Raw genomic sequence first — 22,841 nt, forward strand, 5'->3', positions numbered from 1 at the left:
AAGGTTAGATGTGTTCTTATTGATGCACTTCATTGCTTCTTGCTACATGCTCTGTTTGCTTTGTTTCATGGCCTACCACTTGTTCTTGTCTGGTGAGATTATGATGCGCCTTGTCTTTTTTAATGCTGTCAGCCTTTGTCTCCTTATTAGCCTGTTAAATTATGTAAGCAAGCTGAGTGGGTTATGCAGGCTACTGTGTAAAATGTGCATGCATAACCGCCTGTAAAGGGGTCCAGTATATCATACAAAGAGCAGCAGCAAATGCTTATTATGTTCCATTAAAGCAGATTAGAAGATTGTTTAGTTTGGGTAATTTTATTAATTGTTTTTTTTCTCCTAACTGACCGAACTGGCTTTAATCAAAAACGAAAGCGAGCAGGCTTGATTAGCTTAGAGAAGAGATTTTTTTAAACGTTGTGCTTATAGAGTTGTGCTCGGTTTGCTTCTTTTGGTCATTCTTGATATAAGCAATGGATTGCTGGAAATGAGTTTATCAGAGCCTACTGGAACTGTTTATGGAAGTGGTTCTATGAACATGCTGATCGTGCTGCACTCGTGTTGACCATGGTGTGTGCAACTAGACTGATCTGGTTGCTTGTCTTTGTCTGCATTTATATTAACAGCAGTGTTTTTTTAATTAGGTGCCTGGATTTAGTTGATATATGCCTACTGTATTTAAGTACATGGGGGAGGCGCGCATGGTTGATGATTATGTTCTGGGTTGGCCATTGAGAGGGAGGCCGAAGCAAACTCCGTCAGGTTTCAGGTGCACGCCCTCTGTCCCTGTTTTCGTCTCTGTAGCTAAACTTGAGAATTGTACACTTTGGTATATAAAGTTAGTTGCTGAGTTTACATGCAGTTATGAAAGTTAGAGCACATACATGCTTGATTTTACTTCCTTTAATACAGGGCATTCTATAATTACTAAGAACTGATTTGTTTAAGTGTGCCTCCCTATTTTGTCCAGATAACTACTTCAGGTTAGGCGGGAGAAATAAAATGGGTAACCATAGATATCTGGTCTAGCATCACGAGGTTCAGGTTCCTGCTGTTGATCAGCCGTTGCTTCGGTCGAGGTGGGTTATGCTTGATTATGTTCTTCTTTGTATTTTTGTTCATGGCCTACACTGGTGTTATCATCTATTCTGTTACAAAAATTTCAATGGCTTAGTTTCATGTCCCAGTACCACTTGAAGTACAACTAAGTACCTTCTGACAGGACAATAATGTATGTATTTACCTATGGTTATTGTTTCCTATAAGAAACATGATCATCTCACCTTGGTTTCCCCTGTATCTGACTTGGGACAGTTTTATGTGAGATTTGTTTTGAATTTTCTGTGTGTGTGGATGCTTAAGCTTAAGCTTTTGTTATTTGGTTCAGTTAGAGATTAAAGAAGACTGAAATGATGGGCTCGCAGCGAGGATTGCTGTGTCCAACCTGTACAAGAATGCCAAGAAGTCCTTCTCCGAGACGTAAGCCACGACACATGTTTCTGCCATGATTTCCTTTGTTTGGATTTCATGGATTTAGGTGTTGAAAAATTATGGATTGTGGATGCAGGATTAAGGACATGTACCTGCCCTACAATGAGAGATCTGGGCCGCATCTTTGTGGCTTCCAAACTTGAAATGTTTGTTTGTAAGTTAGTTTAGTTTTTTGTTATGGATTCACAGCTTCTCACATGTACCATCCTCTTAGACCTTTAGATTTCCAAAGAAACTAAATGAAGATATCGTGGTATGGTCTCAATAGTACAACTTAAAGCTTTCCATGCTTTATATTTTCTCTGAAATTTGCTCTTGAAGAATCATGTATCTATGTTAGCTCCGGTGAGAAAAGGCGGCTTCCAAGCAGAGGATGCGGGAGTGTTGGCCACATTTGGTTTTCGACTTGGGTGTCTAAATATTCTCACCATACTTGGCTCCCTCTCAGGCTTTGCGCCATTGGTGCAACGAGTCATCTAGTTAACATTCAATGAAGAAAGCAGGGCCGGTCCTGAGATTTTGGGGGCCCGAGGTGAACCTAAAACTCAGGGCCCTTTCATATATCTCTCCATTGCAATGAATTTTTAGCACTGAGTTTTTTAATCTCAGGGCCCTTCCTATACTCTCTCCTTCGCAATGAATTTTTGTCACTGAAAATATTTATCATCAAAAACTTCTTCTCAATACGAATTCAAAGGTTTGTTTTTTATTACATAGAACCCACATTTTTCAATACACTTTTTTAGGGAATGGCAACTGAGTTGCCTATATATTAAGAGGGAGAAAAATAAATACAAATAGTGTGTCACTGCCGGAATCTCTACACATACTTTTTAATCATCATGATAACTCAAAGCGCTAAAAATTTGCCTCAAAACTTGCACAATGCATGATGTATATGAAGATAAATTACTTACTCAATACACATAGAACGCTAATATAGTATGACAGCCTGCCTTCCATGCTATGCGCGCCAGGGTAAGGGCCAGCAGGAACTATGGGGCTCTTGTAGACCTATGTTTGTGAATCTTACGAGATGCGTCACGATTAACTGATGGAGCTAATCACGTCACACAACACAATGCAGCAGACGAGCGAACGTGAATCTATAGATAGATAGATAGATAGATAGATAGATAGATATGCTGATAGAGCTAGCATAGGAAGTGATAAATTAAAGATATGATATAGGAGTACCTGTTGAGTAAATAGGCAATTTCTCGATTAAATTAGTCCACGAGTAAATCACTAGCATGGCATTGACACAAATAAACGCATACTGATATTCAGTCAAACTAGTACATACTACGCTAATTGCAGAAAGATCTACGTATAACGCTAGCATGGCTAAAACAGAAAATAGTAGGAGCGGGAAAAATGAGTTATACCCTCCAGTAGGCCATGCAGAGGCCGCGGCTTTGGTGGCAGCAGCGGCGTCCTCGGCGGCCTTCTTGTCAGCTTCAGCTTTCTCGGCGGCGGCACGTTCGGCGTCGGCAGACATGTTGATGATGAAGGTGACGCAGACGTAGAGGAAGTAGACGATCGGAAGTGAGCAGTCGCGTAATCACTGCCCAAAAACCTATTCGCCCCTCACCCCGTACAGGAACCAGAAGGGCGTGGTTTCGGAGACCTGCTCTCCCGTCGACCGTGTACGCGGCGGAAGGGATGGAGTCACCGGTGGCAGCAGCAGCAAGGGAACAACGGTGGGCATGCGCGTGGAGCAGATGTGATCTGTTCGTGGCGGCTAGGGTTAGGATACACCGCATATAAGCGCAGCCGCGTGGAGAGACGTGGGCTCGACCCACGTCCGAGTCCGTGATAGCCCATGATCCGACGTCTCAGATCGTGGCCCAGCTGTCAGAGAACTCTCCGTTAGTGACTGGCAAAAATAAGCGCGTAGGTGTGAGCTCGGCTCGGCTCAATCCCGCGTCGAGGCGTGGCGAGGCGGGCGGCGGAGGAGGAGTGCGCGAGGGCCTCTTCTCTTCTCAAGCTCCAATAGCATGTAGAAAAGAAACCCTTATAAGGAGGTCCAACTCCTCTTCTACTTTCGGGGTGAGACTAAACTTCTCACTACACCTAATGCCATATAACCCACATGGGTCCTTAGAGATTTTTCAGAAATTGCTATATGGGTCTAGAGCTCATCTCAAATTTCAGCAGTACCTTGGATCGGTCAGTTCTCATCTCAATGATAACACGATGTGGATTTGCATCTCGCTCTGTCCGGAAGCGCTCGGCAACGGGCGTGCGCGTCCAGCGCCTAAAAAACTAGATAGCGGAGCGGAGTTCGTCGGAGTACTGAACCCTAGCGGCGGTTCGTCCAGCGCCAGCAACTCGTCTCGCGACCTGGAGAGCCTGGGGTCGGGATCAGGATCGTTGCGGCTTAGACCCTGTTTGGATCATAGGGTTAGAGCTAGTTTGGGTTAGTTGAGGGCTCAAATAACCCTGGGTTAGTTCCATCTAACCCAACTATCCCGATGGGGAAGTGCTTATTTGGGTTAGAGTGGGTTAGAAAATAACTCTAACTCTAACTGTGTTAGAGTATCTAAACAGGGCCTTAGCCTTGTAAGGAAACTGGCAAATTACAGCAAACTTCTCGCCATCATTGTGGATTCGCTCCATCCAGCTGCTAGGCCCTTGAGGCTGCGTACTAATCGATCGTACCAGTGTTTAGCGTCCCTGAGGCTCATGGGCTATGTGCAACGTGAAGAAAGGTATGTGCTACTTTGAAGAAGTGAAGCACAGCACGGCTGAGTTAAGTTGAGTTAGTGCAGCCCAGATCAACAAGTGTAGTTTTCGAGAGTGTGTACTGAAACCAAGTGTGATGTTGATTTCTGTGACTAGACATGAAAAGATAAGATCGCTTGGAGCAGTCTGCAGGTTGTTGTCTCATTCACCCATGTATGTATATACAACAATTGTTGTTGGAGATAATTGCATCTATAGTCCTCATACTCGTTGACGACGTCCAACTCAGTCCTGAAACTTACGTATTGCTTCAATACGGTCCCGGTACATAAAAATACATGGTCAATACGGTCCCTGAGGTTGAAATGCAAGTCCTGGCTCTACACGTCACATACGTATCTCGTATTTCTATAGTGGAGGACACGTCCGTAGGCGGCCCATATGTCAGTGGGCCGAGAAATAAAATGAAAAAAGACACGCACAGGGGATTCGAACCCACAAGCTCTGCCCAACCACAGCCCGAGCGGGCAACCAGGCCAAGTGCATGATCTTGTTTAACATGGGGATGCACTACATATACTATAAGCATAGTGATTGGGGCCCGCCATTGCGGGCCGCTTGAGAAGGAGCTGTGTGCACGTTTCTCTATCTTAAAGAAAAAAAGAAAAGAAAAACCTCACCTTTCTCAAAATTTTAAAAAACTTTCTCGCATCATGTCAGCATCACACTCATCTCAAAAAGGGAAAGAAAAAGGCTAGAAAAAATTTCTCAAAAATAAAAAGGGAAAAAGTCTCGCCTCCATCTTGCAAAAATAATCCAAGAAAAGATTTCTCACTGTGGCCAACCAGCAATTTTGAGATAAGATTTTTAATATATGTTTGTATGCACACATTATATTCTACTCCCTCCGTAAACAAATATAAGAGCGTGAAGATCACTAATAGCATGAATGTGCATGACAAAGGTTGTGTGTACAAAGTATGTGCATGCATCAAAGGACCCAATTAGTGCTCCTTTTTTCTCTCCAATCAACATGCAACAAGTGCTCCAATCAACATGCAACCTACTGCTCCTTTTTCTCCCCAATCAGCACGCACCATGTGGCCCAACCAACATGCAGCTTCCTGCCCAACCTCCTGGATCCACGTGGACACTCCCTTTGCTCTCCCAGCAAGCGCCCCTTAATGGGTTTGATATCACTGCCTCTTTAAAAATATACGTCAATTTTAAAATATTCATGACTTTTTATTTTAAAAAAGTGTTCACCGATTCACAAAATGTTCATGATTAAAAAGTAAAACGTTGTGTCTACAACAAAAGTATTGATGAATTCAAAAATGTTCGTCAATAATTTTTTTTTATGAATTTCAAAAGTTCTTCACAAATTTCAAGAAATATTTGCCTATGCAAAAATAAATAAACTTGTTGACGAGTTCCAAAAAACATGTACGCAGTTTCAAAAAATATTCACTAACTTGTAAAAAGTTCATGAATTTAGAAAATGTTGGCAACTTCAAAAATATGGTGAACATTTTGGGAGTGCATCTCCTCACATATATATAGGGAGTGCAACTTAGCAAATTCCAAAAAAAAAAAGTTCGCAACATGTACAAAAGACTAAATATATAGGGCATGCATCTCCTCACATATCGCGCGCGCGCACACACACACACACACTTGGTATTCATGAATTGATTTTTTTTATGTTCATCGATTCAAAAATGCACATGATTCAAAAGTAAAAGTTTGTGTATACAAAAAATGTCCTTGAATTTATGAAAATATTCAAGAAAATGCTTGGGATTTAGAAAACTATATTTCGTAAATTTTCAAAAAATGTTCACTGATTCAAAAAATATTGATGAATTCAAAAATTGTTCACAAACAAAATGTTTCTAAATTTCAAAATTTATTCAAGAATTAAACAAAATTGTTCGCTTATGCAAAAAAACTTGTTGATGAGTTCCAAAAACCATGTACGCCATTTCAAAAAGTATTTGCCAATTTGTAAAAAGTTGATGGATTAAGAAAAAAAATCGCAACTTCAAAAATATGGTGAACACTTTTTCCAATTCGATAAACAAATTTTAAATTCGAAAAATGTTCAGCCCAAATTTAAAAAATGTTGACCAATTTGAAAAAAAATCATGAATTAAAAATATTCGAAATTTCAAAATTTCTGTATGCAGTGGGCTCAGGGGGGGGGGTGGGTACGCACCAGGTTGCGTGCGCCAAATAGGAGTCTGCCAAAAAATATGAACACGTACAAAAAACCAAAACACACAGAAGACAGCTGGGCTGTAGCTATAAAACAAAAGAAACAGGCCCGTACAGCCCAAAAAAAGACTCTGAATACCTAATTATATTTATTTTCACTAGAAAAAACCTAAATAGATTTCTTATATAAGGGAATACATATATAGGGTGTGCATGTCCTCATATAAGGGACTATAGATGCAACTATCTGGTTGTTTTTGTGAAGTACTAGTATTAGTGGAGGGTACATTGCATATCACATATATATGTTGTGTGTTTTTCAGGTCAGGCAGAGGTTATTCAGTTAAGATTGTTGTACCTAGAAAGAAAGAAAGACGACAAAAAATTCTGACAGTAAGAATGTAATTTTGCCAAAATATATATAGGGTGTTTATGGACTCGAGTGCTCGAGCAGCAAAAATGAACATTCCTTTCTGGAGATCAGTTGCTTACTGTGAAGAGAGACGACGGCCACTCAAACTCAAGAAAACTAGTCTGAGGAAGCTTCAGTTAAGTTCAGCTAGCGGTCCGTGGATCGAACTAAGACCCAGGACGGCTGAGACAATCCTCCGTACTAGCAAAATATAAGACGTTTTACCAGTTCAATTTTAACAGCAAAAGCATCTTATATTTTGGTACGTCCGTCCCAAAATTAAATTCTTGTCTTAGATTTGTCTAAACACGGATGTATCAAGTCACATTTTAGTATTAGGTACATCCGTATCTAGACAATTCTAAAACAAGAATTTTGGGACGGAGGGAGTACATGTGAAGGGAGGGAGGGAGGCAATTCAAGTTCCCCTCTACTTTACCATTTGATTGATGAATCTGTGTTTGCATGCAGTCTAATCTCGAGTCGAGTGCAAAGGCTCCATCAAGTTGAAATGTAAGCAGTTCCCACACCAACACAGGAAACTAGCTAGAATGAAGATTATTATACACACACACACACACACACACTCAAGAAATATACTCCTAATTAACTGCAACACCCAGCACCTCCTGACTGCACTGCACTACTTACTGCATTCATTCATTCATTCATGAACCACAAAATGCAGATGCAGAGACCAAACCACCAAAAACATAATGCCACTCTTCTCTTCTCTTCTCTTGTGTCCGTCCCAACAACAACCAACAACCAACCGTTGCACAAAGAAATGCCTCCCTCCCTCCCTGTGCACAAAGAAATTAGCATCCATCCATCCGTCCACTCCATCCATCATCAGCAATCAAGGGGATTAGATTAGGGGCTGTTGATGATCCCCGCCATCATCTTTTTTATCTGCCCAAACACAACAACAACAACAACACCAACACCTCATTGTTATTATCATCTCTATTATATTATTATTGCCAATCAGCACAAAACACACATCTCTTCTCTTCACTAACCCATCACATCAGCTAAACACCTTGCATGTAGTATATCTATTCTAGGGAACCAAACACATCTAGTTAGTATATCTACAGTAATTGTATGACAGAGATAGATGCGAGTCACATCATATCAACAGTGATGGAATGGTATTTCTTGTGATGAAACACTAGTAAGCATAAACCAACCAAATACAACAATATTGATGTTGCATGTATATGAAGTAAAAAGTGTGGTTCACTCGGTCAGTACCTCCGTCTTATTCATTCCAATGACATCCCTCAGATCATCTATCTGCAAAACCATGCAACAAGGACGACGCACACCGTAAGTCATAATTAACTTGGCTACTGGTTTTGCCTAAACTTTCTATGTGATGTCGAGCTACAACACCTACCCCTTTAAACAGCTCCGGTGAATGCTCACGAAGCTCGATGATGTAATTTGCTCTTTTCTCTCCGATGCCCTGCAAATTCACAGCAGGTTAGTGAAAAAACAAAACAAAACAAAACTGAGGGGTAACAGTCACTAAGATCGAAACCTTCAAGCTCTTCAATTGCTCCCTGCAATGGACATACAAACATGCATTAGATAAGCAGACACAGTTCCCAATGACTGATTTGTTATTAGTTAGGATTGTACTCACTTGTTAGCGCTGTTGAGAAAACTCAAGCACTCCTGGACTATGGATTTCTGTGGTAACACAAAAAGGAAGTGTTCATCAACAAGGTCAATAATGTAGAGGAGATATGACAAGGATGTGTCAGCAAGGTGTGTGTGAACTACCAACCTTTATCCCGGTGCTACGAGTCTTGAATGAACTAGTCGGATAATCTGCTGCTTGCTCAAACTTGAGGTGTATCGCAGGAGTCTTTGGATCTGCTGGTTGCTCGACCTTGAGGTGCATCGCAGGCGTCTTTGGTTCAGGTGCATCTATGTTGGTCCCACCCTGGACACATTCCATGCCCACTTCTTGTGTCGTTTCAGTGGCCACTTCCTGTGTTGTTTTAACAGCCACCACTACTTGCGTTGTTTCAACAGCCACTTCCTGTGTCATTTCAGTGGCCACTTCCTGTGTTGTTTCAGTGGCCACTTCTTGTGTTGTTTCAACAGCCACTTCCTGTGCCGTCTCAACAGCCACTTCCTGTGTTGTTTCAGTGGCCACTTCTTGTGCCGTCTCAACAGTCACTTCTTGTATTGTTTCAACAGCCACTTCTTCTGCCGTTTCAATGGCCACTTGTGTTGTTTCAACAGCCACTTCTTGTGTTGTTTCAATGGCCACTTCTTGTGCTGCTTCAACAGCAACTCCTTGTGTCGTCTCCATGCCCTCTTCCTGTGTCGTTCCAGTGGCAACTTCTTGTGTCGTCTCCATGCCCTCTTCTTGTGTCGTTTCAATGGCCACTTCTTGTGTCGTCTCCATGCCCTCTTCTTGTTTCGTTTCAATGGCCACTTCTTCTGTCATCTCCAGGCCCTCTTCTTGTGTCTTTTCCATGGCCACTCCTTGTGTCTTTTCAATGGCCACTTCTTCTGTCTTCTCCATGCCCACTCCTTGTGTCATCTCCATGCCCTCTTCTTGTGTTGTTTCCATGGCCACTTCTTGTGTCTTTTCCATGGCCACCTTTTGCATCTTCTCCATGCCCTCTTCTTGTGTCTTTTCCATGGCTACCTTTTGTGCCATTACGCTCAATGGACGAGCATTAAGAAGCTTCAGTGAGTTTGATATCTCTCTCAGTTTGTCGCTGATCTTTGGAGTGTTCATGTGAGTTTTGACTGGAGTCTTCTCGACAAAGGCATCTGGGAGTGACGATTGACTGTCAACTAGGTGTACACCAAAAGATTCGCCAAGAAAATAATACCAAGAGTTGTGTTTATACCAGGAATGTTTGAAGAGCAGGTTTCGCCCAAGTCCATGGTACACGAACTCGCTGCATCCAGACTTGACGATGAATGGTCCTGAATAAAGAGATGAAGATGATGTTTTTTCATGATAGACAGAACTGCTAAAACAAACAAAAAAAAAAACAGATCTACTTCTTCTGCACAGGCTATGTACCTCTTCCTCCATACCACTTGAGACCACCTTCTGTATTTCAGATGATACGGTATCCAGAGCATCGCTTGTTTTATCAAATCCCTGCAATATTGCGTCCAACATATGCCAACCATTACTAACACGGTTCTCAATCTACCTAGTGACACTATACTACCAGAAAGGAACCAACGTACCTCATCTGTAGATGGGGCACCGATTGCCATACCACTCGAGGCCACCTTCTGTACTTCAGATGGCACAGTATCTAAAGCATCGCCTGTTTTGTCAAATCCCTGCATATTGTGTCCAGCATATGGCAATCATTATTAACAAGGTTATCATCTACCTAGTGACGCTATACTACCGGAAAGAAACCAATGTACCTAGCGACACTATACTACTGAAAAGAAACAAATGTACCTCATCTGTTGATGGAGCATCGATTTCCATGCCTTGTGATGATTGTATCTCCTGTAGAATGATGCAGTGGAAACAATTTAGATTAAGAAACTGATAGCCAAACAATCATGCACAAGTGCAATCCGTGTAACTAACCTCGACTTCTGTTACTGTTGCTGGTGCAATGACTGCTGCCTCTTCCTACAAATTTCATAGATTGGAATTGATTAGTTCGAAACATTAGAATGGCAACTTCAACACCTGCATACTACTCTGCTTGCAACATTGCAATAAGTTATTTACCTTTGCTGAATTGGTGCTTGGGCATAATAAGGCACTGTACATGTACAGAGGACACAAGTTATTTATGGAAGGAAAAATTGGACAAGAAATTTCCTGGAGTTAATGAATGGTGTGGTACCTTCCGCTCGTTGCAGTAGGTTTAGCATCCTTTTGCTTTGTTTTGATAGAAGCAGAAAGCGAGCTTTCAAGTTTCTTTGCTGAGCGCATCATTACTTGAGACCTTTTACGGAATAAATAAAAATACACAATTTTAGTCAGGTACCAAGCTCAAATCAATCACCAGCCTTTCACAGGATTTATTAATGAACGGCGTAGTACCTTCCACTCATTGCGGGTTTGGCATCCTTTTGCTTCATCTTGGTTGGAGGAGAGACCGCGCTTTCAGGTTGAGACCTTGTAAGAAATCAAAAACAAAAGTCAGTCACCACGATGTTAGTCAAATTCCAAGCTCAAATTGTTCACCAGCCTTATGCAATGAATGGTGTGGTACCTTCCACTCATCGTGGGTTTAGCATCCTTTGGAGGCATTTTGATAGGAGTAGACAGCGAGCTCTCAAGGTTTTTTGCTGAATGCATGTTTGGTTGAGACCTTGTAAGAAAAATTAAAAGCAAACATTATCAACACAATATAAATCAATTGCAAAGCTCAAATCCTCTAGCAGCCTTCTGAAATGAATTGTGCGGTACCTTCCGCTCATTGTGGGTGTAGCAGCCTTTTGGGTAACTTTGATAGGAGTAGGGAGCGAGTTTTCAGATTTTTTCGCTGGATGCATGGTTGGTTGAGACCTTGTAAGAAACCAAAAACAAAAGTTAGTAATCACAATGTTAGTCAAGTGCCAGGGTCAAATCCATTCTTGGACAGGTTAGAAGGGTACCTCTTATTCGCAATGGGAGTTCGAGCTGCTTTTACTGCGCTCATATTCCATTGGGGCCGATCCTGCTGCTTCTCTACCACGGGATTCGGTTGGTGTGTAGAAGAAAGAATCGGCCTTGAGGAGCTTTTAGCAACTGCAGACAAGTTAACATCTGCCCTTTTGAAACTTGTAACACTCGTGGACCTGCGGCATTGTTCGTTAGCCGCTTGAGTGGCCACTTGACTCGAGCGAGCGGCCAAGCTGAGAGTATAAACCGTATCTTGGCAGGAAACTTCTTCCTGCATCAACCATGAAGGGATAAACGAAGTTTGAAATTGAATATTTATGAGTTATACGTATTAATATTAATTCCAACAGGTAGGTAAGCTAGTAAGCATAAAAGAACATGCAAGTTTGGTAGTTAAGGAACAAAAGTATTGCGACCTAATACGGAGTAATAAAGTTCAAGTAACCTCTTCATCCAATTCATGTCAGCTTCTGGGAGTGCTTACAAAGAGCTAGAACATGCATTCCAGTACTAGGCTGACATACATACGGATTTACAATATGCAAACACTACTTATCTTCTTTCGTGCCTCTTGCAATAAACAAAACAAAACAAAACAATAAACATACATACGGATTCCACACGAGATGAAGATGGGGAGTATAGCTTACCAAGCAGGCGATCACCACAGCCCCGCTCGTCTTGCACAGAGAGTCTTGCAGAATACGAGTCACTTTGCTCTGCCTGTATGGCACGAAGCTCTGGTTGCTGTTGAGCGCTTGCACGACATTCATCAGGGTGTACATGGACTTGTTGCCGCTTGACAGAGCGGCTGCTGCACCGCCGGTCTTCTGCTTGGGGTCCACATAGTCTGACACCAAGAAGCAAACATAATAAGGCAGATGCTACATACTAGTAGTGTGAGCGAGCCAGTGCTCGATGAGGTGCACGCAGGAGAAGATCACAACACAAACCTGTGAGGCTGAGAAAGTTGATCTTGGCCACGGGACGCTCTTTGCCGTCCTGGTCAGAGCTAGATATGTGTATGATGAGGCCTTGGTGCCCTCTGGCCGGTAGCTGGGTGGAAGAAGCTTTAGCGGGTTGCGGCTGGGTAGAAAATGGTTTAGTGGGTTGCTGCTGGGTAGAAGAAGAAGAAGCTTTGGTGGGCTGCTGCTTGTCCTGGTTCTCATCGAAACAACCCAGCCGCGTGAAATCCTCAATGGACTTGACATGAACCTGCAAAGGAAGACAAATAAATAAAAACATGTTAACAGAGTAAAATCACCACACTGTTAAGGTGGTTAAACTGGCTGGCATGTAAAAACAATTGGTATGAGTATGAATTCCAAGCAATTCTTCTTCTAAGTGTATTTTGTTATTCTCTGTTTGAAACAAGAATTTAAAAAGAGGCTGCATTGCATTGCATTGTGAGAGCAGAGTAGTGGTAGTACCTTGGAGAGGCCCTTGAGGTGTGTCTTGCCCTGGGCATCCTCCAGCACCAGGACCTCCTGCTCCTTGGGCTCCAGCAGATCAAAGACGTGGGCGTCCTGCACCACCTGGTAGGACGAGACCCTGACGGCGCCGCCGATGGACGCCGCGAAGTCGAGGATCTCCTCCATGGCGATGGTGACCAGGCCCGGCTGGTCCTGCGACCCCTGAGACAGACAGACAGCAGGAACAATGTGCAGAAATTCGAAATTACAGATGCATCTGACTGTTGCATATGGTGTCTCTGAAATGGCAAGGATGGTGGGCGCTTCGTGTGCGTACCTTGAAGAGGTGGTCTTTGGCGGCGGCCGCGCCGCAGGCCACGACGCATGCGGTGCCGCTGCTGCTGCTGCCGGCGGTGGTCTGGGTGTGGTTGTGCAGGTGGTGGACGAGGATGGGGTGCAGCTCGTGGAGGAAGACGTGGTGGTTGGTCTCCTCCTGCAGGTAGCACCAGTCGAGCCTGTGCTCCTCCTTGCGCTGCCCGGCGGCGGACCTCCTGCAAACACCCGCGAGGAGAGGAGGGGAAAAAAGTTGAGTTCTTGGATCCATCTTTGTTTCAGTCGGCAAGGAATTAATGGCAGAAGGAATGCTTGAATTACCCTTGGGAGGAAGAGGAGGGGGTTGGAGGAGCTGCGGCGGCGGCGGGGGTGAAGGAGAGGACGGCGCCGGCGCCGGGCCCGGAGGCGCGGGGGCGGCGGCCACGCGAGGCGGCGACCTGGAACAAGGATGTCCCGGCGGCAGGAGCTGGCGCTGTCGTCGCCGTGGATGCGGCAGAAGGGGGGCAGATCCTGGCGACGACCCGGACGGCGCCGTCCCCTCCGGGCAGTGCCGGCGCCGCCGATGGAACCGCCTCCACCTCCATGGAAATCAGATCTGCGGCGCTCAACAGCAGCTGCTGCCTCCGGGGAGATGGGGAGGTCGGGGTGGAATCAATGGCGAATCTTTCTTTCTTCTTCTTCTTGTAGAGAGAGAGAGAGAGAGCCGTTGCGGGGTGGAGAGAGAGACGGGGATGGATGGAGAATTCGAAATGGAGATGGAGATGGGGAGCACATCCGCCCACAAGATGGAGAAAGAGAGAGAGGATGGATGGAGCGTCGCTACCCGGGCCGGGCCTCCATGCCTCCTAGCCCAGCCACCCCATCTCGGCCCGGCCCAGACCATTAGAGAAACAGGCCACAAGCCCGGACAGAAGCCAACTCTGTCTGCCTCTGTCTCACATGAGTTAGTTGCCAAATCCCTAGTTCACCTCAAAAAGAAAAACATGAGTTAGTTGCCACACACACATAGCTGCTGCTGCTTGGCATTGGCATTGGCATTGGCATTGGGAGTGCAGTGCAGACTCATTGTTGTAACATTATTATTATACTCAAGCCAGTGCAAGCTTTGGCTGTACCTCTCGCTGCTACACCATCAGTCACTTTAGATACTAGACTAAAATTTCCCCAAAAATATGTGCGAAATTTGGCTATCCTTGTCGAATCATAGAATATCAATTTCTTCTTCTTCTTCTTCTTCTTCTTCTTCTTCTTCTTCTTCTTCTTCTTCAATTTGTTCGAAACAGGCAAGGCCCTCCAAAGTTTTGACAACGTCTGCTCAGCAGAATATCGCATTATGACAAGCTTCTTAAGCACCATCTAACAACTTGGAATTATCCACATACACCAAACTTTGCGTTTGTCTACCAATTAGTTAAACTCCTCATCGACAACGCCTCCTCGTTTTCTTTACTCTCATGGAAAAAACAAAAGAAAAGAAAAGTGCGGGCAGCCTTCATCCTTCGATGCCTCTCCTCTGCACATGACCTTTCGGTCCTCAGTGGTGACAAGGTTCGTCGGATCTCGCACATGTGGACCCCGTTTAGTTGCTCGATACTTTGACACTTTCACATGGGTATTTGTTTGCTTTTTCAAAGGGTTTTTGCCGGTTTCTCCCCTTTTTTACTAACGATGCTCCTTCGAGAATGAAGAAACCTTGTGTTTCCTCCTTGATGTGCATGACCAAAAACTTCTGCAAGGAAAGCAATGAATACCCTGGTCGTTGAAGCAATTTGGAGCAACTTACCTTTTCAGCAAAAATTGTCATTTGGTGCACCCGAGAAAATATATGGCGTCTGGTACGAGCGTGAGCACTCGTACCGCCATGACAACCTACCCCTTATCTGTCCAAACAAATTCCGTGAAGGAGGAGGCCAGATCCGAGGAGAAAGACAATAAAAAGGGAAGCCATACCACCGCCTCAAGAAGATAGAAGAGATCCGGGAGAGAAGAAGTTCACTTAGATTCACTCCAGCCTTCTCCGATCTTCAACCCCTCTTTTAGTCAATTTGTAAGAGAGAGTTATTCCAATTTGTGTAACTCCGTTCGCACTTATTCAGAGATTGAGATTGGATCGATCAGTCTGATCGATCATTCATATTATTGCGGTTCTTTGCTATATTATCAATATGATTCATCTTTTGTGTAATCTCTATGTTTATTGGTTATTCCCCTCTCATGTGTGAGTAATTTCCCATATATGTGTGTGTGAGATTTAGGGGATTGGTGAGATTCATCTGTGCCCATTGTATATGTCATTATTTGTGAGACTATTTCTATTATTGATTGTTGAGTTGTTTATTTTGTGGTGAATGCAATGCATGTTGTCCAATTTAAGGGCCCACACAATACGGAAACATCTCCGTCGGCAAGGCTCTTACTTGCATGCGCATAGTTTGGTAGGCATCGATATATGGACTGAGCAAGCACATGTTGGTTGTGGGTACAACCAAATCATGCATTTATGAGTGTTGTCAACTAGCTTTTTACCCCGACAATGAGAAGAAAGGAGGGGAGATAATAGTGAACTGATGTTCAAAGGATCTTCAAAGTTGACTGCGGTGTATCTTTGTATACTATCTTCCAAAATACCTATAAAATTACTTCGAACATAGAAGCTCTTGGTTTTACTTTGCACACCTTGCTAAAAAAGTCTTCGAGATGCAGCGGGCACACTGTGCACCTTGGTATGACTACGAGCCCTCTAGTCATGGAAGTTTATGCAGTCCAAGATGGTGCCTTCTTCGCATACTCTCTATTAGATTGCACGACTTGTTCTATCTCTGTTATTATAGTCATGCTTTATCTACTATTTTTGTGAATTAAATCATTTGGTAAATTGCTCAATTTTCCAGTCCCCGTGCACTTTCATTTGCATGGTGAGAGAATATATGGAAAATCACCGACCCATGAACCCTTAACCCCAATGTGGCGTGAGCAACACGGCAAGTGCAAGCAAGACAAAATGTGAATCACCCTCTCTCCCCATGTGACCAACATGGCTCTAAGTTGTATGGGTCAGATTTGGTAGGCAACGGTGCGTGGACAAAGCGAGCACACGTTGGTTGAATTTGGTGCAAGCCTTCTGGCCATGGGCAATCTAAGATAGCTGGCCCCCAGGACAAACTATGATCCGACGTTTCCTCCTGATTGTTATCGACTAACACCCTGTTTCCTTGTAGTCGTGCATACACCCAACTTTTCGTTTTCCTGCCAATTAGTCATCCTTGTCGTCCCATCTTACTGTTATCACGGATCCACCGCCACCCCATGCGCCTTTGTTTCTGTCTCGCGGGCACATATGGAACCCCACCTGTCTGTGGACTGTTCTCTCTCGTGTGGCGTCGCGAGCACCTTCGGGGGGGGGGGGGGGGGGGGCCCCGGGGGGGGGGGGGGGGGAGCGGCAGATGGGGAGGTCGGGGTGGAATCAATGGCGAATCTTTCTTTCTGCTTGTAGAGAGAGAGAGAGCCGTTGCGAGGGGAGAGAGAGACGGAGAATTCGAAATGGCAGATGGAGATGGAAGATGAGGAGCAGATCCGTCCACAAGAAAGAAAGAGAGAGGACGGATGGAGCGTCGCTACCCGGGCCGGGCCGGGCCTCCATGCCTCCCAGCCCAGCCACCCCATCTCGGCCCGGCCCAGCAGAAACACAACAGGCCACAAGCCCACCACACCAAGCGTACGATTTCTCCTTCCTCGGCCGCCGCCGCCGCTGGAGGATGGGCGCGTACGGCGGACCGGCGCGGCGCGTGGAGAGCGGGGCGTCGGAGACGATGCTGCTGTGGGGCCTGGGCCAGCCGGCGTCGCACCGCCCCAACGCCTTCCCCATGGACGCCTGCGGCCGCCGCCTGACGCTCCACCAGCAGCCCTCCTCCTTCCGAGGCGCCTCCGGGGTCACGGGCGCCAAGTTCCTCGAGCACGCCGCCGACACCGGACTGCTGCCCGTGCTCCGGGCTCGTGTCCGTCGTGGCGGCGCTGCTGGGGGCGCGCGTGGTCGCCACCGACCTGCCCGACCTGCTCCGGAAGAAGATGGAGGAGAAGGTTGGGGATGAAGGGTCGGCCACGGTGGCGGAGCTGGTGCTGGGGTCGGACGTGGTGGACAGCGAGGAGGCCGTGGGCGACCAGCTTCTGGCCACGCTGACCACGGTGAGCTCCACTCCCTCCACGGTGGGCTCGCCGGAGAGCTCCGAAACGGTGAGCTCCACTCCCTCCGATGCATTGCTTCTCTGCTGGTGAATGAGCAATGACTAATGATGCAAACTCAAAGAGCACCAACCGCGTCGCCATCTTCATCCTCGTCTCTCTCTCCCCCCGCAACGGCTCTCTCTCTCTCTCTCTACAAGAAGAAGAAGAAAGAAAGATTCGCCATTGATTCCACCGCCGCCGCTCCAATGACAGCAAGGAAGGAATGTAGCTGAACCTGAATGCTGAATGTTGCTGCTTGGCATTGGCATTGGCTCAATGGGTCAGTACTACCTACTTACCCAAAAAGAAGTAACATTATTATTATTCTTGTTATTATATATATTGATTGAAGAAGCCAGCTCAGCTCAGCTCAGCTCTCGGTGCCACTCTACACAACAATCTTTCAGATAGATATACATGTGGGAAATACCTACTCTTTGTTTGTTTCCCTATCCTTGTTGAATCAAAAGCTACATTCCTTCCTTGCTGTCTTTTTTTTTTCTTTCTTTCTTTAATTTGTTCGATTCGAAATACGCCCCTCCAAACTGTTGACAACATACACCCAACTTTGCATTTGTCTACCAACTACTTATCCTCCTCCTCAACCTTCCCTTCGACGACTCTCATCTACTCATCACCTCATCGGTGGTGCGCCGGATCTTGTGGACCCGGCTAGTTGTAGCTTTAGAGCTGACGGCTAGGTCAATATATTGACACTTCCACATGGCCGTTTGTTCTCGCCTTTTTTTTTCTTTCTTATATATATTGTGAGAAGAGAGGAGGGGAGATAACAATGAACTGATCTTCAAAAGACCTTTATTTCAAGTGTACTATCTTCCAACATATCTATGTTATTCATCCATCATTTCTCAACTTTGAAAAATAAAATCAAATAAGACGACAGTATGGCAACAATTGGAGACACTAGTCTGGCCCACACCAAACGACGGCCTTTCTCACTTCTCCGGCGTCCCTAAGCATGCACTATCACACGATAATTGCTGAAGCAGCATCTAAATGTAGATTACGAGTAAATTCCTATTTAACAGAGTATAGTGTGCTCCACATTACTTCATAGCCATTGTGAATGAGCAAGCGAAAAGAGCCATTGACTATATCACCCCCGCTATGGACAAGAAGGTCCAGCAGATTGGCCTTTCTTATACTGTTTCCGAAACAAGAATATGCGAGTAAACTTTATAACCTCCCTCTTCCGTTCATCAAGTTATGCTCTTAAATAAAAATCATCCAGGACCAGGAGTTTATATGTGAAAGCAATAAGGTAGTTAATAGATACAATTGCAAGAAGGTGAGTGTGCATATACACGACAAAAGAAAAAAAATGTTTAAGATCCCAGCTCCATCAACTGTAATTTCTAATTGGGTAAATCCAGTACCAAACTTTTATATACCTCAAGATTAATTATCCCTCTATTTATCACTATCCTGTGATTCAAATTCTCTAAAGCCCATCGTCTCTTCCTCTGACAAGATTTCTCAAAAGATGTGAAGAAATGACAAGATTTGATATGTAGTGCAGACTGTACTACCAAGCAAGCAAAAAAAGAAGAAGCAGAATTTGGTATTCAGATCGTTTCAGTAGCTTCCGGCAACCCCTCTTAAACTTGCCTAAAAAACCTTATTAAACTTGGTACACACAAATGCATTTGATTTTGAAAGAGCAAACCTTTCTGCATCAATATAACCTATGTCAGATCTGCACAACACACCTATCCAAGGAACACACAAGTTACCTGTAAAATGGATGCACCACCATATATACTGGGAACAACTCATGTGTGTTGATGCCGTGGACGCACACAACTCCATTGACTCGGCGCCTTCAATGAACGGGGATCCCTGCAAGGCTGCAAGTAGAACCATAAGTACTGGTCCTCTGAAATATGTGCATCCGATGGAAATACGCGGCGACTGATGTGATGGTTTGGATATAAAGATGGTTTGTATATATAGTACGTATATACTGTATTTAGATGTAATTTTCCCATAAAATTAAGCGATTCTTTGAAGAAAACCCCAAGGTGGAAAGATTTTATTGCCGGAATGAGACCCGACGACTGATGTGAATGTCGTAGCCTCCCGTTCCAGGGTGTGGCATCTTCTAATCATCTAATACATTATGCTCCCTAAGTTTAGAGGCCTCACAATCAATTAAGGTCTTCAAGTTAGAATTGGGTCACTCAATTTTTCCTGGGACAACAATTTTATTAAATAACTCTCTCATTTTATTCTTCTAATTCATCATGCTCTCTAATTTTGGAGATCTCCCATTTGATTGAGGTAATCAATTTTAGATTTGGTTCACATTTTGAGCGGGTCAATAATTTTTTTCAAATCAATCGGCAACCATCGACATATAAAAACATATCAATCCCACGCATCATCTCACCAACTAGAAAAAAGAATCATAAACATTTGATGTTATAGCACAAATATAGTACATGCATCCACCGGCGCATATTTGTTTTTGCCACATAAGTGTTGTTTGATTAGCAGATAACCCAAAATCATATCGTGAAAGGCCCACAATAAATACCGCATTATAAATAAAATTAAAACACACTTCATCTCCCCAACTCGCCAAACTAAATACTCCGTCGGTTCCGTATTATAAGGTGTATTGTTTTTTGAGAAGACAAATTTCTTTAACATTGGCCAAGTTTAGAGCAAAAAAAATCAACATCCACAATACTAAATGAATAAAATATGAAAATTCATTTCATGATGAATCGAATGACACCAATTTGATATTATGGATATTGATATATTTCACTACAAATTTGATCAAACTTGAAAAAGTTTGACTTTTCAAAAAATAAAGCATCTAATATTTTGAAATAGATGGAGTAATTTTTTATGAAACCTCAATAACACCAACGACGCAGCAAAGTGCGCCCAACCCTTCTAGTCCTCTATAACACTATGCTCCCTAATTTTAAAGAGCTCACATTCAATTGAGGTTTCCAATTGAAATTGGGTCATCTGATTTTGTCCGAGTCAACAATTTCTCAGAGCTCTCATTCAATTCTTTTATGTTATACATTATGCTTCCCTTTTTAAGGCCTCACAATTAATTGAGGTCTTCAATTTAGAATCGGGTCACCCAGTTTTGACCAAGTCAACAATTTCTCAAGGAGCTCTCCACTATGCTTCGTGATTTGAAAGAGCCCACATTCAATTGAGGTCTTCAATTGAAATTGGGTCATCCGATTTTGTTCGGGTCAACAATTTCTTAAAGATCGCATTCAACTTTTTTTATGTTTTACATTATGCTTCCTATTTTAAGGCCTCACAATTAATGAGGTCTTCAATTTAGAATCAGGTCACCCAATTTTGACCAAATCAACAATTTCTCAAGGAGCTCCCCCATTCAATTTTTCAATTTAATTGAGGATTTGGCTTACGATTTTGATTGGGCCAATGATTTTTCAAATCAACCAACGGCAATTGGCCTATAAAAACATATGAACCCCGTGCACCCTCCCACTACCTAAAAAAAGAAGCGACACCATGTGAACTGTAGCACCAATATGGTACATGCAACCACCGTATATGTTGGTTAGCGGATAACACAGGATAACACAGAACCACGCCATAGAAAGGCCAAATCACTGCATTATAAATAAAATAAAACACCCTCCATCATCTTCCCACCCGGCAAACTAATTATTCCATCGGTTCCAATAAGTAAGGGGTATTAGTTTTTTTGGAAAGTCAAATTTTTTTAACTCTCACCATTAGTTCCAAAATATAAATGGTATTAGTTTTTTGGAAAATCAAATTTCTTTAACTCTGACCAAGTTCAGAGCAAAAAATATTGACATCCACAATATTAAACAAAAAGGTATGGAAATTTATTTCATGACGAATCTAATCATATCGACTGGATGTTATATTTTGATGTATTTCTCTACAAATTTGGTCAAACTTAAAGGTTTGACTTTTTCAAAAAAGAAGTACACTTTATATTTTGAAACAGAGTGACTATTATTTTTCAAGAAACCAAACAACAACAATGGCGCAGCAAAGCGTGCTTGCGTGCTAGTACCTGACCTACGGGAAGTGGTGCTTCGTATAATTGTTGCCTCGCCCTTTGGGTGTGTGTGTGTGTCGCTGCGGCTGAATAGCGCCTAACCCTCCTTGTAGTAATTCACTAAGCTCCCTGGGCTATCGATTGCGTTGGCTTCCTCGATTTTGACTTAGTCAAGCGCTGGGGTTGTGCTTCCTACTCCTAACCCTGAAAGCAAGTGGGCCCTGATAACAAGTGGGAGTCGGCCAAATTGGCTCCCTTTCTTCCTCCTGCCGCCCACCGCTGCCTACTGCCCCACTTCGTTCTACCATCTTCTGCCAATCATCGGCCGTCTTCAGGTCTTCTCCTTCACCACCGCCACCTCCTTCTCCCCATGGCCCAACTCCTTCTACCCCGCAGGCTTCACCAATTCTCCACTCCCTCGTGCGTGAGATTAATGCCTTCTCACCCCTCCTCCACCCTAAAGCTATGCCTACTGTAGCAAGGCAGTTATAGGGTGTCGACGCCGGTAACTGCCTCCACCAGTTGGTATGTAGATGTAGGTACACAAACTACACAATCTCGCCATCTCTCTTCTATCTCTCATCTCCAACATTAGGGTACGTAGATGGGGAAGGTTGTTCAATGGTCGACATACATACTTGTAAGAAAGCAAATGCGGAATTTCTATTCTCTTTAATAATTTACTTATGCCGCTCTTGGGTTGGGAACTCACGATGCTTTCTATGTGATTTTTAGAAGAAGAAAAAATATATATAACTAACTGGCCTTGAACCAGCTTCGACGGTAGGGAATGTTTCTTTGTAAAACTTTAGTTGTCTTCCATGCTGCATTTGGGTGCATGCTTTATGCTATTAACATTTCTTTTTGTATTCAGGTGTCGTGCCAGCAAAGATATTTGCAGCATGAGGATCGGTCCTGCCGACCCCTACAAATGAGGGTTTGCATGCTGGGGATTGTTGTTGGACATCCACCAAGAGAACCAACAAGTTGGAAAGGTTTGCGTGCATGAGGTCTTGGAACAGAGGCATCCGACAATGATTAATAACAGTAAGATTTTTAAACCATTTCCGAAGCTGAGAGTGTTGTCTTATTGTGTAATGGATAACCCTCATTTAGATTTGGATTGAGGTCTCTTATATAGTTGTGCGAAGATGCTCATCTTTCTTCAGCAACTGCAAATTTCTTAAACCAATACAAGAACCAGGCCGATCATAAGCATTAGTGACATCATTTAATCAAGTAAATGATCAGATTTGTACCTTTCAGCTGTGCTAATTAATGATTCCAATATATTTCTCTTCAGAATAAGAAATGATTTTTATGCGAGAAACTACTTTTTTTGTAGAAAACAACTTCTGTTAACAATTAAGTCGAAGAAAAATATGTTCGAACATA

General features: G+C 43.7%; 1 protein-coding gene and 1 long non-coding RNA gene across 3 annotated transcripts; one reads left to right on the forward strand and one right to left on the reverse strand.

Moving 5' to 3' along the window:
* Positions 1 to 681: 681 nt before the first annotated feature.
* LOC125522804 lies at positions 682 to 1,890 on the forward strand. Of its 2 annotated transcripts, XR_007289973.1 has the most exons (4): positions 689 to 766; positions 968 to 1,041; positions 1,385 to 1,476; positions 1,565 to 1,890. It is a non-coding gene; the product is annotated as an uncharacterized LOC125522804 (long non-coding RNA). The 2 variants fall into 2 exon arrangements; XR_007289972.1 differs by having other exon boundaries at positions 682 to 1,041.
* Positions 1,891 to 7,217: 5,327 nt separating this feature from the next.
* On the reverse strand, positions 7,218 to 13,936 carry LOC125521495 (kinesin-like protein KIN-10B). Its single transcript, XM_048686548.1, has 22 exons — positions 13,493 to 13,936; positions 13,176 to 13,389; positions 12,857 to 13,060; positions 12,380 to 12,641; positions 12,077 to 12,276; positions 11,420 to 11,697; positions 11,232 to 11,330; positions 11,035 to 11,133; positions 10,863 to 10,937; positions 10,663 to 10,764; positions 10,545 to 10,578; positions 10,398 to 10,442; positions 10,263 to 10,313; positions 10,037 to 10,135; positions 9,864 to 9,944; positions 9,685 to 9,763; positions 8,601 to 9,604; positions 8,457 to 8,503; positions 8,352 to 8,373; positions 8,208 to 8,276; positions 8,063 to 8,104; positions 7,218 to 7,717 (listed from the first exon to the last, which is right to left on the reverse strand). Exons 1-22 carry the CDS (start codon positions 13,753 to 13,755, stop codon positions 7,679 to 7,681), a joined length of 3,408 nt encoding a protein of 1,135 aa, XP_048542505.1. The 5' UTR covers positions 13,756 to 13,936; the 3' UTR covers positions 7,218 to 7,678.
* Positions 13,937 to 22,841: the final 8,905 nt, after the last annotated feature.

The sequence above is a fragment of the Triticum urartu genome, chromosome 7 (genome assembly GCF_003073215.2).
Source record: "Triticum urartu cultivar G1812 chromosome 7, Tu2.1, whole genome shotgun sequence".
In the NCBI taxonomy this organism is placed as follows: Eukaryota; Viridiplantae; Streptophyta; class Magnoliopsida; order Poales; family Poaceae; genus Triticum; species Triticum urartu.